This window comes from Pseudopipra pipra, chromosome 5, assembly GCF_036250125.1.
Source record: "Pseudopipra pipra isolate bDixPip1 chromosome 5, bDixPip1.hap1, whole genome shotgun sequence".
Lineage (NCBI taxonomy): Eukaryota > Metazoa > Chordata > Aves > Passeriformes > Pipridae > Pseudopipra > Pseudopipra pipra.
Genome location: NC_087553.1, coordinates 11,041,066 through 11,062,424, shown reverse-complemented (window position 1 = coordinate 11,062,424; position 21,359 = coordinate 11,041,066). Strand labels below are relative to the sequence as shown.

Below are 21,359 nucleotides of genomic sequence, written 5' to 3'. Positions count from 1 at the left end.
GAGCCTCCTTTTCTCCAGGCTAAAGAAGAATGAAGAACTTCTCTAGTTTTGCTACATGGAGAATCTCTGCCTTGGAAAAACGTCCCATTCTTCTCCCTTCAGCTGCTGCAATCACTGCTAAGTGACTGTCATGACAGACAACACTTATTTCAGAACAATTCAGTGTTTTCCTCAATGTACTTTTTCTTATCTAGCATGTCTATTAACCACATCCCACTGAGCCCTGAGCATCCATTTTAGAGTATCAACCACCCAATTCAATCCCTGTCGTGAAATGGTACACATATACACATCTTTTTATTTAAAGTAATAACAGGTTGTCAAGCTCCAAGTGACATGATGAATGCAAGCCAACAAATACACAAAATCAGCTTTGAATACACGAGGTAAAGGCTCGTGCTGAGAAAAATTTTAAGGTGTATGGAACCACATATGGGTGTTTTGCCTGCCTGATGATTAATTTCTCCCAGAATAACCGAGACTGAACACGACAGACGTATCCATAGTCGCAATAATCACAGGGGTAATGCTGTCGTTTGAGTTCCCTCTGCCGGACACTGCCTGGCATAGCAGTGCAACCACTAGTGCGTGGATGCGCTTTCCTTGGAAAAAAAACCAGCGCCGCGAAATTCAGAGTATTTCTTAAGTTTCGTGAAACTTAGGTAAAAAAAAAAAATAGTTCTTAATAAAATTCTACGACTCTGAGATTTTTAAAAACAATTATTTCCTTTATGAAAACCTATTTGCAGTTTTAAGCAGGCATAACATTTTCAGCTGAGCTAAGACAAAATGCTTCTTGGAAAAATGCTGCTTTTGCCAATCTGGCGATGGGAAAGGATTGCAATGACTCCTTTAGATGAGCTGGAAATGTTTTGCTTAAGTGCTTTGGTTTTACTGTGAGTTCTGATTGAATTCAATGGAATCAGAAAGCTGCTCTTGGTCTTGAGTTTGTCATTCCTGTGTCAGTCCACTGCATGGATCTGCATGCAGGATCAGCATCACCTCTTGTGGGCCTTGACATACGGATGTTTTGGCAGCAGTCCTCTTTGATCTCACTAAAAATACCTGACTGGCTCTATCAGAAATGTCAAGGGAGGTTTTTCTTTATCTGTTGAGAATTTGGTTCAGTTTGTGTAACTTGTTCTGTCTATCACTGGTAGCTGGGTACACGTAAGGCACTTCCATGCTTGTTTGTTAGTTTTTATTGTTCTTGATCACAGGTTTGCTATTACTCATACTTTCTGAACAGTGTTATTATTTATTATTTAGTTACTCATAACATTGCAAAGGTTGTTTCTAAAAGAAGCTGACCTGATTGTGTGTCACTGGTCTAAATTTCTTTCTAAATAGAAGATTCATCCTCCCCATCAGGAGAATCTGGCAAACATTGCTTGATCTTGCAATTTTCTTCTTTATTCATAGAAGCATCTTCTTGTCCATTCTCTATAGGCTTGGAGTTCTTATTTTGAAAGTGTTTCTTTATCAATATATAAAATATGATTGCAACCAAGAAGGAAGGACCTCTTAACACCGCTGCTAAACCAAGGAAGACATACCTGTGGGACAGAGCACAGAAGACAGTGCAAGGCATTGAACTTTTCAAAGACACTAAAATAAATCAATTTCATGGCTTTTAAGGATCACATCAAAACATCAATATTAAAACATCTTAGGGAAAAATGTTGAAACTCATTATTAGTGAGTGGTACCACAAACTGGACATTTTTGCTTGCAAAAACTTCTCTTAAAGAATTGATATTTTTTTTTTGCTTATGAAGATGGTTGCAAAGCTGAACTTTCATCATCTTCCCTTTGTTTTGGAAGACTTTTGAATCACTTTAAGGCTTTAGGCCTTTTAGGGTAGAAATATATTGAGGTCACCAGAGTGAGCTATAGTATATAAAAATAAAAAACACTTTAGAAATGACCAAGGCTTGAGTGAAACTAAAAAAAAAAAATCTGTGGAATATTCCTCCTGAAGTCTGATAGTGTTTAGGTTTAACCAACACCTACAGTTACTCAGTACAATATTCTTTCATCAACTTTTTTCTCAAATGTGGCCAATGCACAAAATTAAAGTTCTTGCCAGTATGAGCAAACTATCTGGAAATAAAGTAAAATTGGGTAATTTCCCTCTTGACGGTAAATCCTAAAGTCTTAGGTCTTTTTAATTGGCTCAAAGGGTATTAAAAATACAAAATTAATTCAGACACCTCCATCATGGCTATTAAATTTCTTTTTCAGAACATAAGCACTAACTAAAAATTAAGAGCTCAACATTTGATCTTGATATTTTTCAACTTTAGGAACTCTGGACTGACTTAAATTTGAGTCCAGAGTCAGTATTTGACCATGATTTTTGATCCATTGTCTCACACACCACAGTGTAAAAGAACCAAACATGTTTCTCTGTAGGGAAGAATGCTTGAGGGTTTTTGTGCCCTGATTTGCCTTACCTGTTAGCAATGGAGTCATAGAGCCTGCAAGCCCCTCTCTGCCCACAGCTTGTGCTTCCCCATTTCAAGCATGTCTTGTCGATCACTGCGCCGAAGTAAACTGGTGCTGGAATCCCGGCTGTGAGGAGACAAACAAAAGCATCACAAGATTTCACAGGAAAGGACATCTTTTTAGAAATCAGCTCTATATTTTTTATTAGTGGTGACTTAGACGCTGCAATGGGTGGGTCGGATTGTGTGGAGCTTTTCTTTCCCTTTTTCAGAATAACTGTAAACTGGGACAATGTCTCTGTACCTTGAGGAAAATCAGTCCCCGTGCAATGTGGACTGATGGTTTTTGGTCAGGCTTGCAGTCATGCACGTTGGTTTCTCATGCATGGCTCTGAGACCCAACACTGGCTTCCTGTGCAGCATAAGATCCTGCAAGGAAGAGCTGTTGTGCCTTTGGAGCACTGAACTGATGCATAGTTCCCTCTTCTAAGCAGATCCTAAATTACACACACTGGCTGATAGTTCCTTCTGCTTGAATTAGGGAAAAGTAACTGAAATCCTTGTGTGGTCAGATATTAGCTTTTGCTTTACTGCAAAACATGACAGACATGGGACAAAATCCCAGCCTTTCTGAAGTAAAGGTGAGTATTAACCTCAGAGGTATCCAGGTTTCCACGTGTAAAGGACCACGTGTTACATCAGTTTTGTTCCTACAGGAGCATTCTTATATAGGAAATAATTTATTGTGTAAAAGCAGGTACTGTCTCAACCTGTTCTCTCAGGGCTCTTGTGAGAGTCTGAGCTCAGTAATCTGTCTTAAAGGCCTGGGTGTTACAATCCTCTGTGCTGTAGTCAGGGCACAACGAAAAAAATGCTCATTTTGGAGGTTCTTTAGTGAAAGAAGATGGGAGCACATCATATTTGATCTCTGAGTCACTGAAGAGAAATGCCAGCTTTTTTGAATCAGCGACAGTGGCTCTCCCCCTGCCTGCAATGGAAGGAGCAGGCTGGCTCAATGTGCTGGAGCAGAAGCCTGTAGAAAGGGGGCAGTTCTTCCTACATGATGCTTCTTTTAATTTTCCTGTGTACGAAATTGCTCTGAGAATTCCATTGGTGTTGCTTATCCTGGGAGCTGGGGAAGAAATTCTGCACCTGCAAATTGTGATGTTAAAAGCAGAAGAGGACAAAATACAGAAACACCTTCCTAACTCAGAATGTCCCATCACAATCCTGACTAGACACCACAGCCATAACCAGCTCTGATTGTAGACATTTGTAAGTGGCTGTTGATTTTTTGAATTTCATAGCAAACTCTTGTGGCTTGTCTCTTCACACAAGTTTCTCTACATTTCTGAAATACAGACACTCATATTCCACTGATAAAGAGAACTAAAGGAAATAAAAATATGTTTTCTTGTATGCCTAGGCATCTTAATCAACCACCTCATTAGCCTCAAATTAAAAAGGGGAAAAAAGTGCTTTGCAGGAAGCTTTAAAGTGAATTGAAATCTAAGCTGTCATCTACCAGGAAAGTGAAAATTCAACATGGAGGAAACACTGTGATATGAGCAGAGTTGTATTAGTGTTGAATTGTCCTACTGTAGCACTCTTTTTGATCTTACCTCCAGCATTGTGTCTCAGTGAGCCATTGACTGAGACAGAACTTTGAAACCTTATAGTGCTATTTAGAAATGCAACCTAATACTCCAATTTTGCTTAACAACTCTTCCCATTTTGGAACACCAGGCTTCCAAACTGCATTTAGCTAACACTAATTGTGTTAGCTGGTTTACCAACGAACTCTGGACTGAATATGGGACCTTTGGGAAGAAACAGGATATTTAGGAATCGCCCAGGATCTAAGAGCTGTTTCAAGGACACATCTGGTTTGCAAATGGTGGTTACATTGGTGTCATTTAAAGCCATGTGAACCAACATCTCAGTCAGATGATTTCTCTTACCTAACGTTCTCATAACGAGCGTGTATAGACCAACTGCAAGAGCTTTGAACTGTGGCTGAACACATCTGAAAGAAAGAGGGATAAGCATGAAGTGTTGGCCTATCTAGTGCTTAGACATGTCAATTAAACTGCTGTTAATTACCCTGAATTTAACACTCCTATTGACAGAAAGCCAGGATTTGGAAGAAGGGTCCTTCCTACACCTTCTGAAAACATGTTAAGTGTTATGAAAAACCTACCGATTTCCCAGTCCCATACCTCCTGGGAAATCCATTCTTTAGGCATAATTAAAGAAGTGAAATTTTAAATAATCACAGTCTATCTCGGTCTTATTGAAACAGGCTTTCCAACTGCTTTATCTCCCAGACATACATTTCACTCATTTGATGGGAAATTTTTATTGCTCTAAGACAAAAGAGTTGCAAGTATTAGGATTATGCAGCATCTTTGCGTGCTTGAATCATATCCCTCTGTACAATGACATATCTTGGACTGCACAAAGCCACCTGGCAAAATGCCCCTCTGTTCCACGGGGAACCACACTCCAAGCATCAGATATGGGACTGATTTTGCATCCATTATATATCCAGACTTCGCCATGTCCTTACACATTCAGAAATCCTGACAAATGCATGGCATTTTCAAAATCCATATAGTAAGAAAATCCAAGCAGAGAAAAAGGACGTGTTCTGGAAAACCTGAGACTAGAATTGTAGAATAGTTTGGGTTGGAAGTGACCCTAAACATCATTTTGCTCCAACACCCCCTGCCATGGGAAAGGACACCTTCCACTAGACCAGGTTGCTCAGAGCCCCATCCAACCTGACCTTGAACACTTCCACAGCTTCTCTGGGCAACCTGTTCCAGTGCCTCACCATTCTCATAGTAATGAATTTCTTCTGTAAATCTAACCTAAACCTCCCTTCTTTCAGTTTGAACCCATTACTCCTTCTCCTGCCACTACAGTTCCTGACGACCAAAACAGAAACCATTCTGCAAGAGTTGGAGGCAACACACTGGAACTGACTTGCAGGCAGCAGCAAAGTAAGGTTTGGTGCTAACAGCTGCCAACAAATAGGAAATGACAAAACTCATTAGAGCAAGCATGTTATACTGCAAGAAACCCTTTTCTTTCCTAAGGGAAAGGAACATAAACATGATTTTGAAAGTCTCATTGGAAAGCCTGCACCTTTGGTACACAGCTAGTTGTACTTACCTAAACACAAGCATGTATGCTGGAGTGCCTCCCAATGCGTAACAAAAGCCACCTATGACTTGTATTACTGTATAATAAATAAAATTCATTGAACAAGCTTCACTTTTTGGACACTGCCCCAAGGTGGCAGTGTTGTTTCCTGTCCATGAGCTGCTGATTTCAAGGCATCTGCAGTTATGGAAGACCTGGAAGACACAAAGCAGGTTTGGTAGGACACTGCTCATGCAATGGGGATTCTTTTGGAGAGAAAACTGAGTACAAGATACAGCTCCAGACCATGTGTCTTCTGGAGTGATCGCCTGGCATCAGAAAACATGGGAATGGCATAATCCAGTGAAGGTTTACATCCATGAACTGGAGCTTCTCTGAGACTCTGGACATTATCCCCAGCACTCTGTGCCAAGAAGAAATCAGTCACCCAGAAAAATAAGCAGTATCCTGAGTCTCACATGAAGGAAACGAGCTGCCTTCCCTAAATCCTTAAACATTATTGATCAGTATCAGGGAAGACAGCACCCTATCTTAGCGTACTTCAACTGTTGGTTAAAACCTCAGGGCAGCCCAAATGAGATTTATGAAAAGCAAACCATGGACAAGCTTCAGACAACATGGAACCAATTTGATTTGCCTGTTTCTGCCTCTTGTGGTCAACCTGCAAAAGGTGAAAGTAAATATCTACAACAAAGAGCTATGGCTTTCTGTTTAATGTGCCGAAAAATCTCTCACTCCTGTGCTGTTTGTAGCCAGAAATCATAAATACTTTACTGACTGGTCCCCAGCAACATTTGTTTTCCTTAAATGTTTAAATACTGTGAAATACCTGTTACATGGAAAATAAGCTGGTAGAAAAGCTCAGAAACTGATGCAGGGTCTTACCGTGTTCTTTCCATGTCCCACCGAGGACTCGCACCCAGCCAGACACGCCGAAATGTATGTGATTCCATTGGCTCCACACACAGGATCCCACACATTGGAGTCACATTTGCAGTGAGAGTTGCAGTCAGAAAACACGGCATTTTCGTCAAATGGAATGGGTGCACTTGGAAATTAAGTTCAGACAAGTGTAAGAAATTTTTATTTCAGTGTAATCCCTTCCATGTGGCAATATTGCTGTCCTGAAACCCAGCTGACATGCCCAGGACATAAGTTTTCACAGCTGAGTCTCTACAGTATTGATCTGCTTGAGATTCCATCCTACTTGCACCGATATTAAAGTGATTACTAAATTATAAAGAATTTTAAAACATATAAAACATTGCTACTGATTTTACTGGCAGGTGTAAGCAGGAAAGAAAAAGGAGTGAGAGGTCAACTAGACCTCTCCAATGGAAATTAAATCTAAGAACAGTTATCACAGTCTTATCAAGTGTATCTTTAGCTGTTGGTAAAAATTCACCAGTGATAGAAATTAGATTTCCTGGTCTCCATAATTAGAAAATACTCCCCCCTAAAGTCTAGCCTAACTCTTCCTAGAGAATACTGAGAATGCTGTATTTCCTTTTTATTTCAGACATCCTTTGGGGGCTGAGGTCTGTGAAAAAGAGGGATGTCTTTCCTCATCTTATTCTTTCTGGTTTAATTAAGCTTATGTGTGTGCCTTTCCTTTCATCTCAGTGCTTACTAAGCATATTCCCTGGTCCACCAGTTACATTTTTAGTGAAAACATTGCAGACCACATGTCAAGCCATGAGTAGGCCTCCGGTTCCCAAAAATATAAACATCTTGCCTGTCCAGTTCCACATTTTCAGCTCTGAACCAGCATGGTTTGATAAATGAACTACAGTGACAAACTATTGAACTGCAGGTAAGTCTTCAGTGAGATGCAGACAGGATAACAGCAGCCAGGAGGTACTCTGGACATGAGCAGTACAACCCATATCCTCATGTGTTTCTGGGTCCCCCTGGACAGGCAGATCCTAGCACACATTCCCTATTCTAGTGTCTTTACTCCAAGAAAAAATAGAAGTCTGTAACTTCTAAATCCACATTATCCTGAGAGAAGAGAGGATCTTCAGTAGGCATTAAGGCTTTATTTAATTTTACAGCAGGTTGAGAGTCTAGTATGTTGTAGTATTTTCTTCTCTCTGCAGGATATGTGATCCATGCCCTCTGTTACATATGCTTCATCTTTTTACTGAATAGACTTTGGTAGAAAACTGCTTCTGGTACAGAGATAGCACTGTGTGAAACAGCAATATCACCCCACACAGCCAAACAGCCCACATTGGGAATGATGCAATTCCTAGTTAGTCTTTGACCAGTGTTGGGCTTTGGCAGGGTGATGCTCTGCTGATCAACAAATCTATCCCAATGACATGTGGTAGTGTTACCTTTCTCCTAAGCATTGCAAAGGCATGTTGCTCTTTCAGGTTTGATGTTATGGTACATTTTTTTTTTTTTTGAACTATTGATGCCATGCAGAAAAAGCCACTGTTCTTCATTTTATACTCACCCTTCATAGGACACTGTCATTCCTGCCACCGCATAGTTCTCACAGCCAACAAAAAAGTGCAAAAAACTGATGGCATAGGACAAAAATGACATGGTAAATGAAAACTTGGTTGCTGCAACCATGCCCATTTTGTACTTTTTCATTATAAACCCCCCTAGGAAAATTCCAATACCAACAGGAGGTAAGGATGTTACTCCTGAAAGAGATAATAGAAGGGGAATGTTAAAATTAAAGAATTACAATGGGTTTAAGAGCCAAAGCCAGCCCTCAGGTTGATGTCCCTGGAAACTTTATGGTCTGTTATGATGATTGTAGGTGGTTTTGTGTTCAGTCCAATCCCGGGGTTGCATATGCTGTTTGTGAAGTGCCTAGCCCTCAAAACCCACTTCCATTGCAAGGCATTTGTCAGATGCTTCATCAATTAAGACTCTCACACCACACTCATTGCATATTTGGAATGCCCCTGCTATAATGTAAATATAATATGATATGATATAATATAAAATAAAAATTTCTTGTAGTCCCATAGGCACAAAACCATTGACATCAACCTGTTTTACAAGGAATTCAGTCCTAGATAAAGCACTGTTTATATCACAAAGCAGTCCTTACATGGTGTAACTCACCTATTAGAAAGTTAGATTTGGATGTAGATTGTCCATACTGCTGTTCCATGTACTTTGGTTTGTAAGTTATGAAACCAATAAAACTACTGAACTGTAACAGTGAGCAACACAAAAATGTAAAGTACATTCGGTTACCCAATACTTTTTTCAGGGAGGCACAGAAATCTGAAAAAAAGGGACATATGAGTTGGCTTTGAAAGATGCATGGCATAATTACTGGTGAGTAACCTGCAAATCTTAGGGCAAAATCCTGCTCTCAGCTGTCCAAGTGCAGGTTGTACTGATCTTCATCTGCATGAAAGAATCTGAAAGCAAAATCAGGTTCTTGAAGAACACCAGAGGTTGAGATACAGGAAGAGACTCCTAGAAGAAGACAGAAGTGTGGGTTAAGGCCTGAATGCTCTGTTGAATTCTGCACATGAAGACTAAAGGGCTCCACACAGCAAAGACTTCATTCAGCTCACAATATTCACAATGAATATTATCACAGGTTCAAGTGTAAGTGAGATCTGCCTTTGTGGAGATGCCCAGTGTCTCCTACTGGGATCTAAATGGCAGGAGAATTTGACTAATGAAGCAAAGCCACCTCTTTCCACCTTGACCTAAGGACTGCACAACCATGGCTGTTATTCAAGCCTGATGTATTTTCATCAGGTAACAACTATGTGCTTCAGAGTCTCCAGGAGCTGTATCAGATGAATAATTTACCTTTCCGTATTGCAAAAGGAGCCTTCTAGTATTTTCTTTAGGTCCTGGTACAGAAACACTTCAAACTTCTTCTAGCACAAAATTTTAGAGGTAGATGCCACTCAGGTGATGATTTATTGCAGGTGATACAGGCAGAAGCTCAGAGTCTTGAGCAAGATCTTTCACTTCTAATAATTTTTAGAGGACCTCTCCTTTTCTGGGAATACCTGACTGGTTTAGACAGAAGTGTAGGGGAGGCAAAATGCTTTGCAGAACTACTACATTTTCCCTGTATGTTGTAATTAATGCTTTTCACATTTATACAGCATGGGAAACACTTGCCTTTCAGCATTACTGACCACTTCTTTGACTTGGGGGTTTCAGGATTAAGTTTCTTCCTTGTGGCCTCCATATTTTCCAAGAGGCTCCATGAAGTTTTGCCATTATTGGCTTCCTCTGGCTTTTTCAGACTCTTTGGCAGGAAGCAAAATGGAATAGCAGACAGGAGATTGGTTGTTCCAGCTATTAAAAAGCCAAGCCACCATGCACCCACCCAGCGAGAGTCCTGGGGGGTGATACTGATGCTTCCTAGAATTGAGGAAAACAGGCACAAGTTACCCAAATGAAGAAGCTGAACCTTCCCACCCTTTGTCTGCTACAACAGCTACATTTTAGTGTCTGACTTCCAGTGGTAACGATAATCATCTAATGAGGGACCATCCATGCAGTGAAGGCATCAGGAATCATACCCTGAATGGTGTTATAGAACCATAAAACCATAGAGTGGTTTGGGTTGGGAAGGACCTTAAAGATCACCTCGTTCCAACTCTCCAGGTGGAAGGGACACCTTTCATTAGATCAGGTTGCTCAGAGCTCCATCCAACCTGGCCTTGAACACTTCCAGGGAAGAGGCATCCACAATTTCTCTGGGTCACATGTTCCAGTGCCTCACCACCCTCACAGCAAAGAATTTCTTCCTAACATCTGATCTAAACCTGCACCCTGTCAGTTTGAATCCATTCCCCCTTGTCCTGTCACTACGGTGTTGTTTCATCTGCCTTCCATCACCTTACACTGACTGTTGTTTTGTGGCAGATATGGCAACACCGAGGCCCTTGCCCAACACACGGGGACACCAAAAGGGGTGGCAGACAAGCCTTGAGTGTCTGCTGCTTTCAGGGCTGATACATTTCACCTGAGACCATCCTCTGCTCACCTGAATTGTGTAAGCTGCTACTAGGGGAATTCTCTGTGGTATCAGTGAGATCAGCCATGGCTTTAAACGTTGTATTGCAAGGAAGATGAGAGTAGCAGGTTGTATTCATATGACTGTTACATTCTGGAATGTTTTGTGTGGAACTAAGACTGTAAGACTTCACACTGCATTACCAGAATTGGCTCATTGTCCTTGTGCAAGTTAAATCAAACATTGGCTTAATAAAGGGCAAAGACAAAACAGTTAATCTATCAAACTACAGGATCCTGAGGATCTGAAAATATCTTAATACTAGTCCTACTAGAAAAACAAGATCAGTGAAAGGCAACGGCGTCAAGGACCACAGCCACCACTTACAGGCATTGCTCTGCCCCCTCTGGCATTTTGCAAATGTTTTCATTTCATCTGAATAAGCAAGTGCTGGCAAAACGTGTACAATGTACTGCAAACATTACGTGGAATGTAAATAATGTAAAATGCTCAGTTGAAAGAGTGGATAATTTCTCAAAACTGTAAAACTGCTATACTAGCAGAATCCTTTTCTTAAGATCCCGGTTTAGTAAAACATCTTGGGTTTGTGGGAGTTCTTGGTACTAATTCTTAAACATGTATTGTAATCCTTTAATCCTAAAAATCAATTCTAAAATATACTACCTGTCTAATTCTGCCTTTATCCTTAAGGCTTTCAGTAATTCAATATAATTGTATTAAAGTATATAATAAAATTCATGAAATAAATATAAAGTAAATACAAATTATAGAAATATAATTAATATAATATAAACTTAGGCAACTGCTTAGAGGAACATGTTATGAGCAAGTATTAGCCTACTTTCACTTTTCCTTTGTTTTGCTTACCTGGATCTACAAATCCAATATCCACATACAGTTTTGCACACAAAGATCCCAACAGGAAACCAAACATCGGGCCAAGCATGGCTATTGTGTGCAAACAGCCTGAAAATACAAAGAAGCAGATGCTTCATTTAGTGGCTGAACTTTTTCCTCTGCGTAGGGTGATATTACACTGTGAATTTCTCAGTTTACTTCGTGTTGAGATTACCTACATACACAGGAACATTCTCTTCTTTAGAAAAATCATCAAGATAAGAGATGCCCAATGGTGTTATTGGTGTCTCACCAATTCCACGTAACATGTTTCCCAGTAAGATATATATCCACATATATGATGATGGTTCCTTCTCACAGCCTGCAGATGAGAGTTTGCACCTTTGTAATAAAATAGTTGAATGGGAAACAGTGACAAATCACAGGAAATTCAGCACATGAATTATTATTTAAGGTATTAACAGCATTTTCCTCATGGAAGATTAATGAAAGGCTGCCAATCTTATCAGAACTTTTAATAAAGTTTTAACAGCACTTTCCTCCGTCTCCATTGTATTTGGTTTCTAAAAATAAGCATCACCCATCAGAAAAAAACACTCATTTTAAAAAATGGCACATTTATATTGTCATAAATATATTCCCTGGTATATAAAACATATCTTTAATGTAAGAAGTTTGAGATAATTTCTGGGTCACAGCTTGGTTCTCTCTCTACCTGTGTCCCATGCAAAGCAAAAAATAAAACAACTGTATTCCATATTGTAAGGAAGATAACAAGAATCTGCATTTATTTCCAGTAAACTTGTATTTTCATGTCCTGTCACACTATCTCTTCCACCTCTTCAGCTCCATGTGCTGCGTAACTGAACCCATTCAAACAGAGTCTCAGCTTCCCTTTTAGTGTTAGGTGATTTATTGTAATTTGGAAGCGTGAACGTGGAAAACTGGGGATCTGTATCCTTATAATCTGTGTTTGCTGGATGCTTCTTCTCCAAATGAGAGGCACCAAGTGCATTTAGGTGTTGCCGATGTTGCCAGACAGGTAGAGACAGGTAGAGAGAAGTTCTTCTTAACAGAGAAGGAATCTGAGCATCTTGCACGGGGAAACAACCTATTCCACTTGCAACCAAGGACAAAACTAGCTCCCATGTTTGTACTTACAGTTCCTTACCTGAACGTGAGGCTTCCAACGCGGTGTCATTCACATCTTGATGTAGGGTACAGGGATTTATGCTAGAAGTTGAGTTGGCTGAAGAAGCTCTATGTGATGCTGTCTCATACTTATAACTGAAAACACACAACAGTAGGTTTAGAAGCAGAGCTCAGTAGGGAAATACCAGTGCAGTAGGGCAGGAAGCTCTGACTGCTGTTTTCCTGAAGAGAGAGGTACCATTGATTAAATATCAATTAACAGTGCTTCTGAAGGAGCAAATAAAAAAGATTATTTAAGCACAGTTTGGAAAACTGAAACACTAAAATGAAAAACCAAATAAAATTCTGTCTGAAAGAAATAATATTTTAAGCTGGAAAATTTGAAAGGGCTTGTGAAAGTAACTCAATATTTAATTTTTGGTGTCAAAATTTAGGGTCAGGTCCAAGTGAGCTCCCTATGCTGATTCAAGGAGAAAGAGAGGAATTTTTTCAATGTGAGTGTAGGTCCCTCTTTGCATCTTTGATATGTATTTTGATCTGTTCAGCTGCTTTAACATGATCCCTTTCCCAGATACGAGCACTTCTGAGGTGCAAAGTACAATTAGCTTTAGGAGAACAACATGGTAAAGCACACATTCTGCTTCTAGGAACTGGGCCGACTCTGTTAGACCAGGCAGGCTTATTTTTCAGGTTGAAACAAAGAGCAGTCATCAGGAGAGACAGTACAGAACAGTTTCCTTACAAGTGAGTTGCCCAGTGTACATGAGTGTGATACATGGTTTGTCTTAAGCAATGGAAAACTTATGAGAAGTCTGATGCTAGTGCAAGATCCACTAACATGAAAAAAAAGCATTAATGGGTTTTCTCTTTACAGTAGTATGTCTAAAACTATTCTAATACTTTTAGGAGAAATATGCCTTACTCTATATGCTGTCACTGTGTCCAAGCTATGCCTAGAAGCACTATCACATATAAGTAACATGCCTGGAACATGGAAAATATGAACAAAAATTAGCTTAACCAGATATGGAAAATCAGTTTAACCAGCCATGTGCATTTGGAACAGGAAAAACCCTGGTACTTGTTCTACAAGCACTGGTCCATCTGCAGGTTTTGTGTGAAGCTGAGAGGCTGCTCGTGTGAGGAGCAGCTGTTTGCCACAAAATGCACTGTCTTTCACAATAAAGCTCTGGTTTGTTCTTTCAAGGAGGAGGATTTCTTTCAATGAGGATCTCTATGTGTTGGTTTGTTCACTGAGTAAGCTCTGAATCCCTGATTTTACATGAGTTGCCTGTTACTGTAAATAAAGTCATACTGCAGGTTGAGATGTCCCTCAGTATGAAGTTACCTGCTCAGAGCTTGGAGATCCTATTCCAAACAGCACAAACTTATCTGGAAACCACATATGTGCATTCTGTATTTCTCATACATTTAGTGTGCTTCATAATGGTTTGATTTTCCTGGCTACATAATTGTAACATCACTGTTAGCAGCCAATGATACCACATTCTTGGGCTTTCTGATTTTCCTGTTCTTACTGTTTGCCAAAATTCATTAAAGCAATAACACCAGCATAGTAGCCAGCTTGAAGATTTTCAAAGAATAATGTATTTTGTTTGAAACTTGAATTTTCATAAGATTTTCATAGTTGTTTCCCCCTGAGAAAAAATTTTGTAGCATCATTTCCTTCTTTACCTCTTTTCTGAACACATATGAGTGACAACTAAAGCATTGTGATTTTCCCAGTTTTTGAGAAGTTGAAGTTTTGCTTCAGAGGAGCCATATTTTTACAACCAGATGTAATGAACATTCATCATCACAGTAGGGATGTGTGTGTCAAGCGTGGTTCATTGCACGCTGAGGTGAGGTTCTTTAGGCCCTTGGATATCTAAGAATTAATATACACCAAGTTTCATTTAAAAACCAGAAAGAAGGATGCAATTCCAATCATAGGTTACTCAAATTAACCTTGATTAGTACTTACTATCCCATGAAGAAATGAGGCATTGCTGATAAAAAGCATCCCAAAGCCATAGTAATGCATCCCACAGCTATTACTTTGGGTCTATGAAGTTTGGCTCCAAAGTAGCTTACAAATGCAATCACCAGCAGGTTACCTGGGAGGCAATGAACCAAATTTAGTGCCAGATGCTGTGTCTCATACTCCTTGAGCAGTTTTCTGCATGCTACGGAAATCAATTACCTATCTCAAAGCTTCCATCGACGAAACCTGCAGTGGATGATGTCAGGTCAAACCTTCGCTCAATCTGAGTGATGGAGCTTTTCATAATCACACCAGACAACGCTTTACTGAAGTAGCTGAATGATAGAGCAGCCAGAAATGCCTGAGGAAAGATTAAGACAGAAGATGGGAGGTAGAGGCAGGGAAACCAGTCACAGAGGGAACAAATGCGTTTAAAACTATGTGGGACAATCACCACCATAACATAAGTTTGTTACTTAAATTCGAGTGGCAACGTTGTGGGTGAGTTTTCAAATACTCTAATGCTGCAGGGTGCCAGGGTGGCATCTCAGTACATTTTGCTCTCTGCTCTGGTTTTCCTTGATGCAGAAGGGGTGCTAGGTGCTGCACTGAGAGCAGTTGCTTACTTTAGGGTTCGGGTTTGCAATAGCCATCTTAATTGCCAGAAAACCTCACCTTCCCAGCTTCGCTGTCCAGAGATTTATAAAGTGGAACTGAGGACCTTTAAATTTGACAAAGAACTTACTGGGCACCACTCACTTTTCTGGCATCTGTGGTTAAATTTATCACAAAGCTGAGCACCAAAGCTGGGCAGCCAAAATGGTGCCAAAGCTGTTGCAGAAACATAAAATTTGCCAGAGGTAAAATACCTAATCAGGATAGATTTACTGACACTAGTCCAAATCAAAGTTGTTTGGGCTGCATGTAATTTATTTTAGGTCAGTTCATAACTGCTTCTAACTTAATCATATAGATAGCCATGGCATCAAAATAAAGGCTTTATGCAAGTTTTTATGATATTCCCGTATGTGGAAGGCGACACGTACGAAATGAGTTCATCTCTGTCTCAGATGACATATTTTGAAATGTTGCCTGTATACCATATACCTCATAAGGAAAAGCTTAATACTCTTTGTAATTTTATAGTTGCTTCAACCAACACACATTGTGGCTTTGGCAAATAAAGATTTATTTGCTAAAAAGTTAAACTAAGTTTGTTTAAATATTATCCAGCTATTTCCACATAGGCTAAAAAACAAACTGACTTATTGCTCGCTGGGCAAAAGTTCCAATACAACAGAAACTTGGGTAAGTAAACAAAGTAAATATGGATTTAGACTTTGCAATATTATCTACCGTAAAAAACTAGGGCAATCCAGGAAGCAAAAGCTTGAAAATAGACATATTTACTCTCTTTTCATCAGGAATGAAGAGAAAAATTTCCCAAATGTGGGCTTTGTCCTGACATGTTTTATATTTCCTGAGCTTGACTGGCAAAATTCTGAGAATCACCTTTTGTGCCTTATGCTGGTAGCACTCTCAGGGAGCTTTGGCTGGAATCACAAACTGCTGATAAGCACAAAAACACAAACAAAAATGACCTGAATATTTTGTGTTTGAAAATGCAATCCCCAGGTCAGCCATAAAACATTTTATAAGATAATGAGGTATAATAGCAGCTTGTCTTTTATTCCTTCCACATCGTAGTGTGTATTAAGCTCTAATTGCCATAGAGTTAGACTTATTGCCCACATATATGATGTAAAATTAGTCCTGTGAGTCTCCCAGACAGGTCAAATTCTATTTCTGCAGGGGTATATTGGTGGCAAACACGAATCAGATAAAATAAGAAGTAAACAACCTTTGCCTGATGCTTAAGTTGAACTATTTTGGATGTTTGAGAAACTTGCAATTACATATTTTTTTTCTTTTATTTTACAGACCTTTCTATAGAGAGAAATGTGACCTTAATTGCAACTCTACCGAGTCTATGGAATTTAGCTTGAGATGAAGCTGGCTCAAGATTTAGTCAAAACATAAACCCAAACACATCAGTGTCAGAAGAAATCTTGCCCTTGAGCTTTCTTTGCAGCTCAGCCAGAAGCAATAAATACTAAGGCCTTAACGTGGTACAGAATTTCTCATTAGTTTACTTGCTTTGACCAGTCCATTCTTCCTGTGCACTCCTGGAAGCCTGTGTGCTTGTGGGAATTACTGGGCAGTTTGACCTACAGCGCTGGATTAGATAAAAGTCCTGGAATACGATTCACCTCACACTGTTTTGGCCCTACAAGAATGAGTGGTGACAGAAACCTCCAGGCAAGTGTATTGTAGGCACCTATTTCAGGCTGGCTCAAGTCTCCCACTGGAGTTTGCTGCCTCTCTCTAACGACCAAGAAGAGGAACCACCTACGAGTAACTTGTAAGTAAATATGGCAGATCAGGAATTTTTATTTTCTTTAGGACAAAGATAAGATCTGACTATCCCCTGTACCTCTAGTATATATCCAGCTCCAGAAAAGATAGGGCGAAGAGGAATGGAGGAATTTGGCATGTCACACCTTGAATAACATTTCTTAACATATAGCAATGGTAATTCATGGTAATATTGATAGGGCATCACACCTTCAATCCAGTGCAACAGGAAGTCTTCTTTTTGACTGGTGGATTTTTGTTTTCTTCATCATCTAAAGGCTGTTTGTGTTCTGCTTCCTGATTTGAGCCACTGACATTGCTGGATTTGGTTTCCACTGTCATGGTTGATTTCTTTACTGAGTGATCTGAACCTGGGAGAAAATGAAAATAAATACAAAAGCGCATCAGCCAAAATAGAGTTGCTTAAGGACTTTTCTGATGAAGCAGCAGTTACAGGAAAATGCTGAGATGTTGAAACTGAACCTTTCCATTGAAAACAATTTGGCTCTCTGACTTGAGTGTTTCAAAGTGTATATTTCTTTAAATTCTGAAATATCTTATTTTGACCTCTTTTCAAGAGAAATGGAAACCACCATGCCACCCCCTCCAGTCTTTTAATGCTAAAAAGACAATTTCCATAAAAGAGTAAGAGACAGTCTCTGTCCAAAAATAAACTACAAGGGTCACCAAAGCATCAGTGTTGAAGAAGGAGTCCTAGGGAAGCTCTAAACTTGTAGTCCACGTGGCTTAGGACTCCATCAATTTAGTAAGACCTCTGTAGCAACACACAACTGACTTCTGTACACTGACCTGTTGGAAACAACTCCTAGTGACAAAAGAATTCATTAATTTAGCTAATTGACCTCCTATGAGTAAGTCATTTTTTTCTTCTTGCAATAATATACAGGGTATCCCTAATGCCCTTCTGTTTGCAGAGTGCTGTCTGTATGCCCTGATGAATATAGTCGTCTGCAGCTCAACAGTTCAGCAGAACTGCTCCACTTCCCCCAGGAACAGCACATCCTGTAGCCATAAGCAATGATATACCCCTTGATACAACATTTTTTTTATTGTTGAAAGCTTTTTGTTATTAAGTTGAATTTTGTTTTATTACAGTGAATAGTTCAATACTTCATTTTTTAATTTTTTTTGGTCTTTTTATCTTTTAAAAACCCAATTAAAAATAACACTTCAGGGAAAAGCTGTAAGTCTATATATCTGTTTGCAAAGTTTGTTTAAAGAATGAAAACACTTGCCCGTTTGTGCAACTCCAACTACAAACAGAATAGATTTCCAAAGGACGATCCAGGTGCCACTGCAGAGCCCCTTGGAAAATAACAGCTCACTTGAAAGAAGCCATCTTCAGATCTGCAGGTGGGAATATTGCATTTTCTGTTAAGAGTGTTGAAACTAATATCCCCAAATCAGAACTCAGAAATCATAACTCACATGATCTGTTTCACCTTTCACAATACTCCTCTCATTTGAGAAAAAGGTGAAGAAGACAGAGAGGGGAAACAAATCACATAAACAGAGGTTTTCTGTACTTGAATGGAGCTGAAAAAAGTTAGATGAACTTTTCCAATGCTGGAAAAGGTCCATCTGCTTTCTCACTGCTAATATCTACTTCCCAAACTCTTCTGTGGCTGTGCTCTAAGTCTGGGTCAGCACATGTATCAGGACAAAAAACATATCTTTTCCTTCCCCTTGGCTATTCAGACAGATAGGAAAAAGAAGTAGAAAAAGGATTTCTCCAAGTCTGCAACCAAGAGAAATACTATGAAATGAGATTCTTAGCGCTCAGGAAATGTTAGTACACAAATACTTTTGAGCATCTGGTCCTCTGAAATTCGTCTGTCCCTGTGTCATCTGAAGACATTATTTTCTCCTTGTTACTATGACACGTTGACAACCACCATAAGATGCTGGAGGAGCCTATCACTGCAGGTCACAGGATTAAAGTGGCTTTTTTGAGAGTTTGAAGGTATAACTCGACTTAGCATCTCAGCATAAGGAGAGAAGGAGTGAAGATAGAAATTAGAGGAAAAGCAGATAGAAGAGAAAGACAGTCAGTTATCCATTTAACTGAAGAAGTTTAAATATGAGGAGCCTATCCCATAAAAAATATTTCTGAGAAAGGCTGTGAAGGAACAGGAAGGGAGGACAGTAAGACTGAAAAGTGTGAGCATAAATATTAAAGAGCAGGTTGAGCAGTTAGATGCAAATAGTGAAAAGGGCATCCAGAGAGAGAGGTTAGGGTACTGGGCAAGATAAGAAATAAAAAAAAGAGAAGAAAGTAAAAAAAAATGCGTCTTCATGGGGCAAAAGCTTCTTGATGTACACAGGAAAGTGTGAAGCCAGCTAGGAAGTGGAAATTAGTTGTCTCAGCACTGTCAGTGCTCAGCTCCTCCAGCAATCCAGGGGAAGGCCTCTCAGACAAGACACAGGTGACCAGCTCGTGTCAGTAGCGAATGACACGTCTTATGAATGCTTTGCAAAGATGCTGTTGGATGAGGTGTTACTTTTGCTTGTGAGGGCTAGGACAGAGGGGAATGAAGCAAAAAGATGATGCAACTGTGCTGGAGAAATATTAGAGCAGGTTATGTGCAGTGATCAACAGTTGGAGCTGCTGGCAGCATCTCCTCCCATCCAGTTGACCCTGACCAACACAGATATCTGCTGGAGATGGAAGAGATCAGGGCTGGGGAAATTCCAGGTCACAGGAAAGTTAGAAAAAAAGATAAAAGATTGATTCACAACTGATGTCCACATACAGCTGCTGAGCTTGACAATTACAGGTATTGATAAAGTTGCTATTGTAGATTTATTTCACTATCATTTTTTTCATGTTTAATAAACTGAGCATCTGGTTGCAAAGCAAAAATATGAAGCTTTTTGCAACAAATGTGCCCTTTCATTAATATGATTCTCTAAAAATACCATTCTTTGCCTGCACAAGCCATTCTGCTGTAGTAGTGACCTGAGAGATTTGCATTTGCAGAAAGACAGGTTTAGTCAAATAACCTATTCTTTAGGTAGGCAGTCAACCTGAACAAAAATTAGCCTGATTTTCTTCCTAGGAGAAGAAAACAATCCTCTCCCCAAAAACAAGCATAAAGAAAAAAAAATCCACCAAAATCCCCTAAGCCATACTTTGAGAATAAAATTTAACACACCTCCTGTTCATTTTTGCAACATACTCAGGGAACATTTGACAAATTGGTTTGATTTTATGCTCAATAAAGTCTCTTCTGAGAAAGACTTTGGGTGGGGAAGATCAAGGGTCTTAACTAATAATCATCATGGATAATTTGTATTGGTGGGAGCTGACAACTTTCACAAAATCATGGGAAATCATGAAGCACCTTGCAATGCAATTTCAGAGTGAATGCAGCCAGCCTTGCAAAGGACAGCTGCAGACTTCTTCAGTGCTTCAAGGTATATGACCTTATAGTGGCCATTGCCTAACTCTGAGCTTGTTAGGTAAATCTACTCCCTCGTGAATATATATGAAAAAAAATTAAATTTCATTTTATACTCTCGAATTATATGCAAATTATAATGAATAAGAGCAGCAATTAAAAAACCTTAGCATGAATAACAGGTATTCAGTTCACAAAGGTCAAGACAACAGTTCGCTACAGGTTTTGTAGATTATTACAAAAGAAAAATATAGTGATGTTTGAGGAATATTAAGAATCCAGCAAAGTCCTTGGGCTGCTTGTCTCCATCCTCAGGGACCATGCCACCACCCAGTAGAATAAAAAAGTCACAAATCAAGATCCACAGTTCCTCCAATAATTTATGGAAATGCAATGATTAACACTAACTGTAGTGCTAATACAATTGTCTTACTGACAAAAATCCCATTGATTTTTAAGTAGAATTATAGTAAGACCTTTTAAGTTAACCTAATATGAAAAATGATTATCACAGCCCTGTGCAGATCCCAATGCTGCTCTCATTGTTCAAGACATAATTACTGTTCAGAGACACACATGAAAATGTGTGATTCCATCATTAAAAGCACTGACACTTTCAACAGGAACACTATTGGTGTTACTGGTTACAGGAAATGCAATTAGTAGGACACAGGTAATGTTCATCAGCTGCAAACAATGGCAACATTTTATGGTTAACAAAAACAAAAAGAATGTTAAAGAGGTTCCTACCTAGGTTCTGTGTCCACAACAACAGCAGTTATGCTACCACATAAATGCTCAAAAGTCAGAGTATTCTCTCCTTAAGCAAAGCTGTGCTGGTACTTCGTAGAAGAATCATTAACTTCCAACACAAACTAAATTAAACATTTTAATCTCGTCTCCTCCCATTCTGCCCTCTGTTTAAGGTCCCA

At 39.4% G+C, this 21,359-nt stretch overlaps 1 protein-coding gene across 1 annotated transcript; it reads right to left on the bottom strand.

Moving 5' to 3' along the window:
- Nucleotides 1-270: 270 nt before the first annotated feature.
- On the bottom strand, nt 271-21,321 carry LOC135414105 (solute carrier organic anion transporter family member 1B3-like). The gene is made up of 16 exons (XM_064654414.1): nt 21,178-21,321; nt 18,262-18,373; nt 17,216-17,376; nt 14,810-14,951; nt 14,591-14,723; nt 12,626-12,741; nt 11,669-11,815; nt 11,464-11,562; nt 9,732-9,977; nt 8,703-8,867; nt 8,077-8,272; nt 6,501-6,663; nt 5,625-5,809; nt 4,409-4,473; nt 2,457-2,574; nt 271-1,556 (listed from the first exon to the last, which is right to left on the bottom strand). Exons 3-16 carry the CDS (start codon nt 17,345-17,347, stop codon nt 1,343-1,345), a joined length of 2,121 nt encoding a protein of 706 aa, XP_064510484.1. The 5' UTR covers nt 17,348-17,376; nt 18,262-18,373; nt 21,178-21,321; the 3' UTR covers nt 271-1,342.
- Nucleotides 21,322-21,359: the final 38 nt, after the last annotated feature.

Bases quoted from the DNA above. Each gene is read 5' to 3' on its own strand.
- LOC135414105 (XM_064654414.1), bottom strand. From the start codon at position 17,347: ATGACAGTGGAAACCAAATCCAGCAATGTCAGTGGCTCAAATCAGGAA. The intron at 4,474-5,624 runs GTAAGTACAACT...TCTTTCTTTCAG, and splicing joins GCATACATGCTTGTGTTTAG to ATGTGTTCAGCCACAGTTCA. The intron at 2,575-4,408 runs GTAAGAGAAATC...GTCTCCTCACAG, and splicing joins GCTCGTTATGAGAACGTTAG to CCGGGATTCCAGCACCAGTT.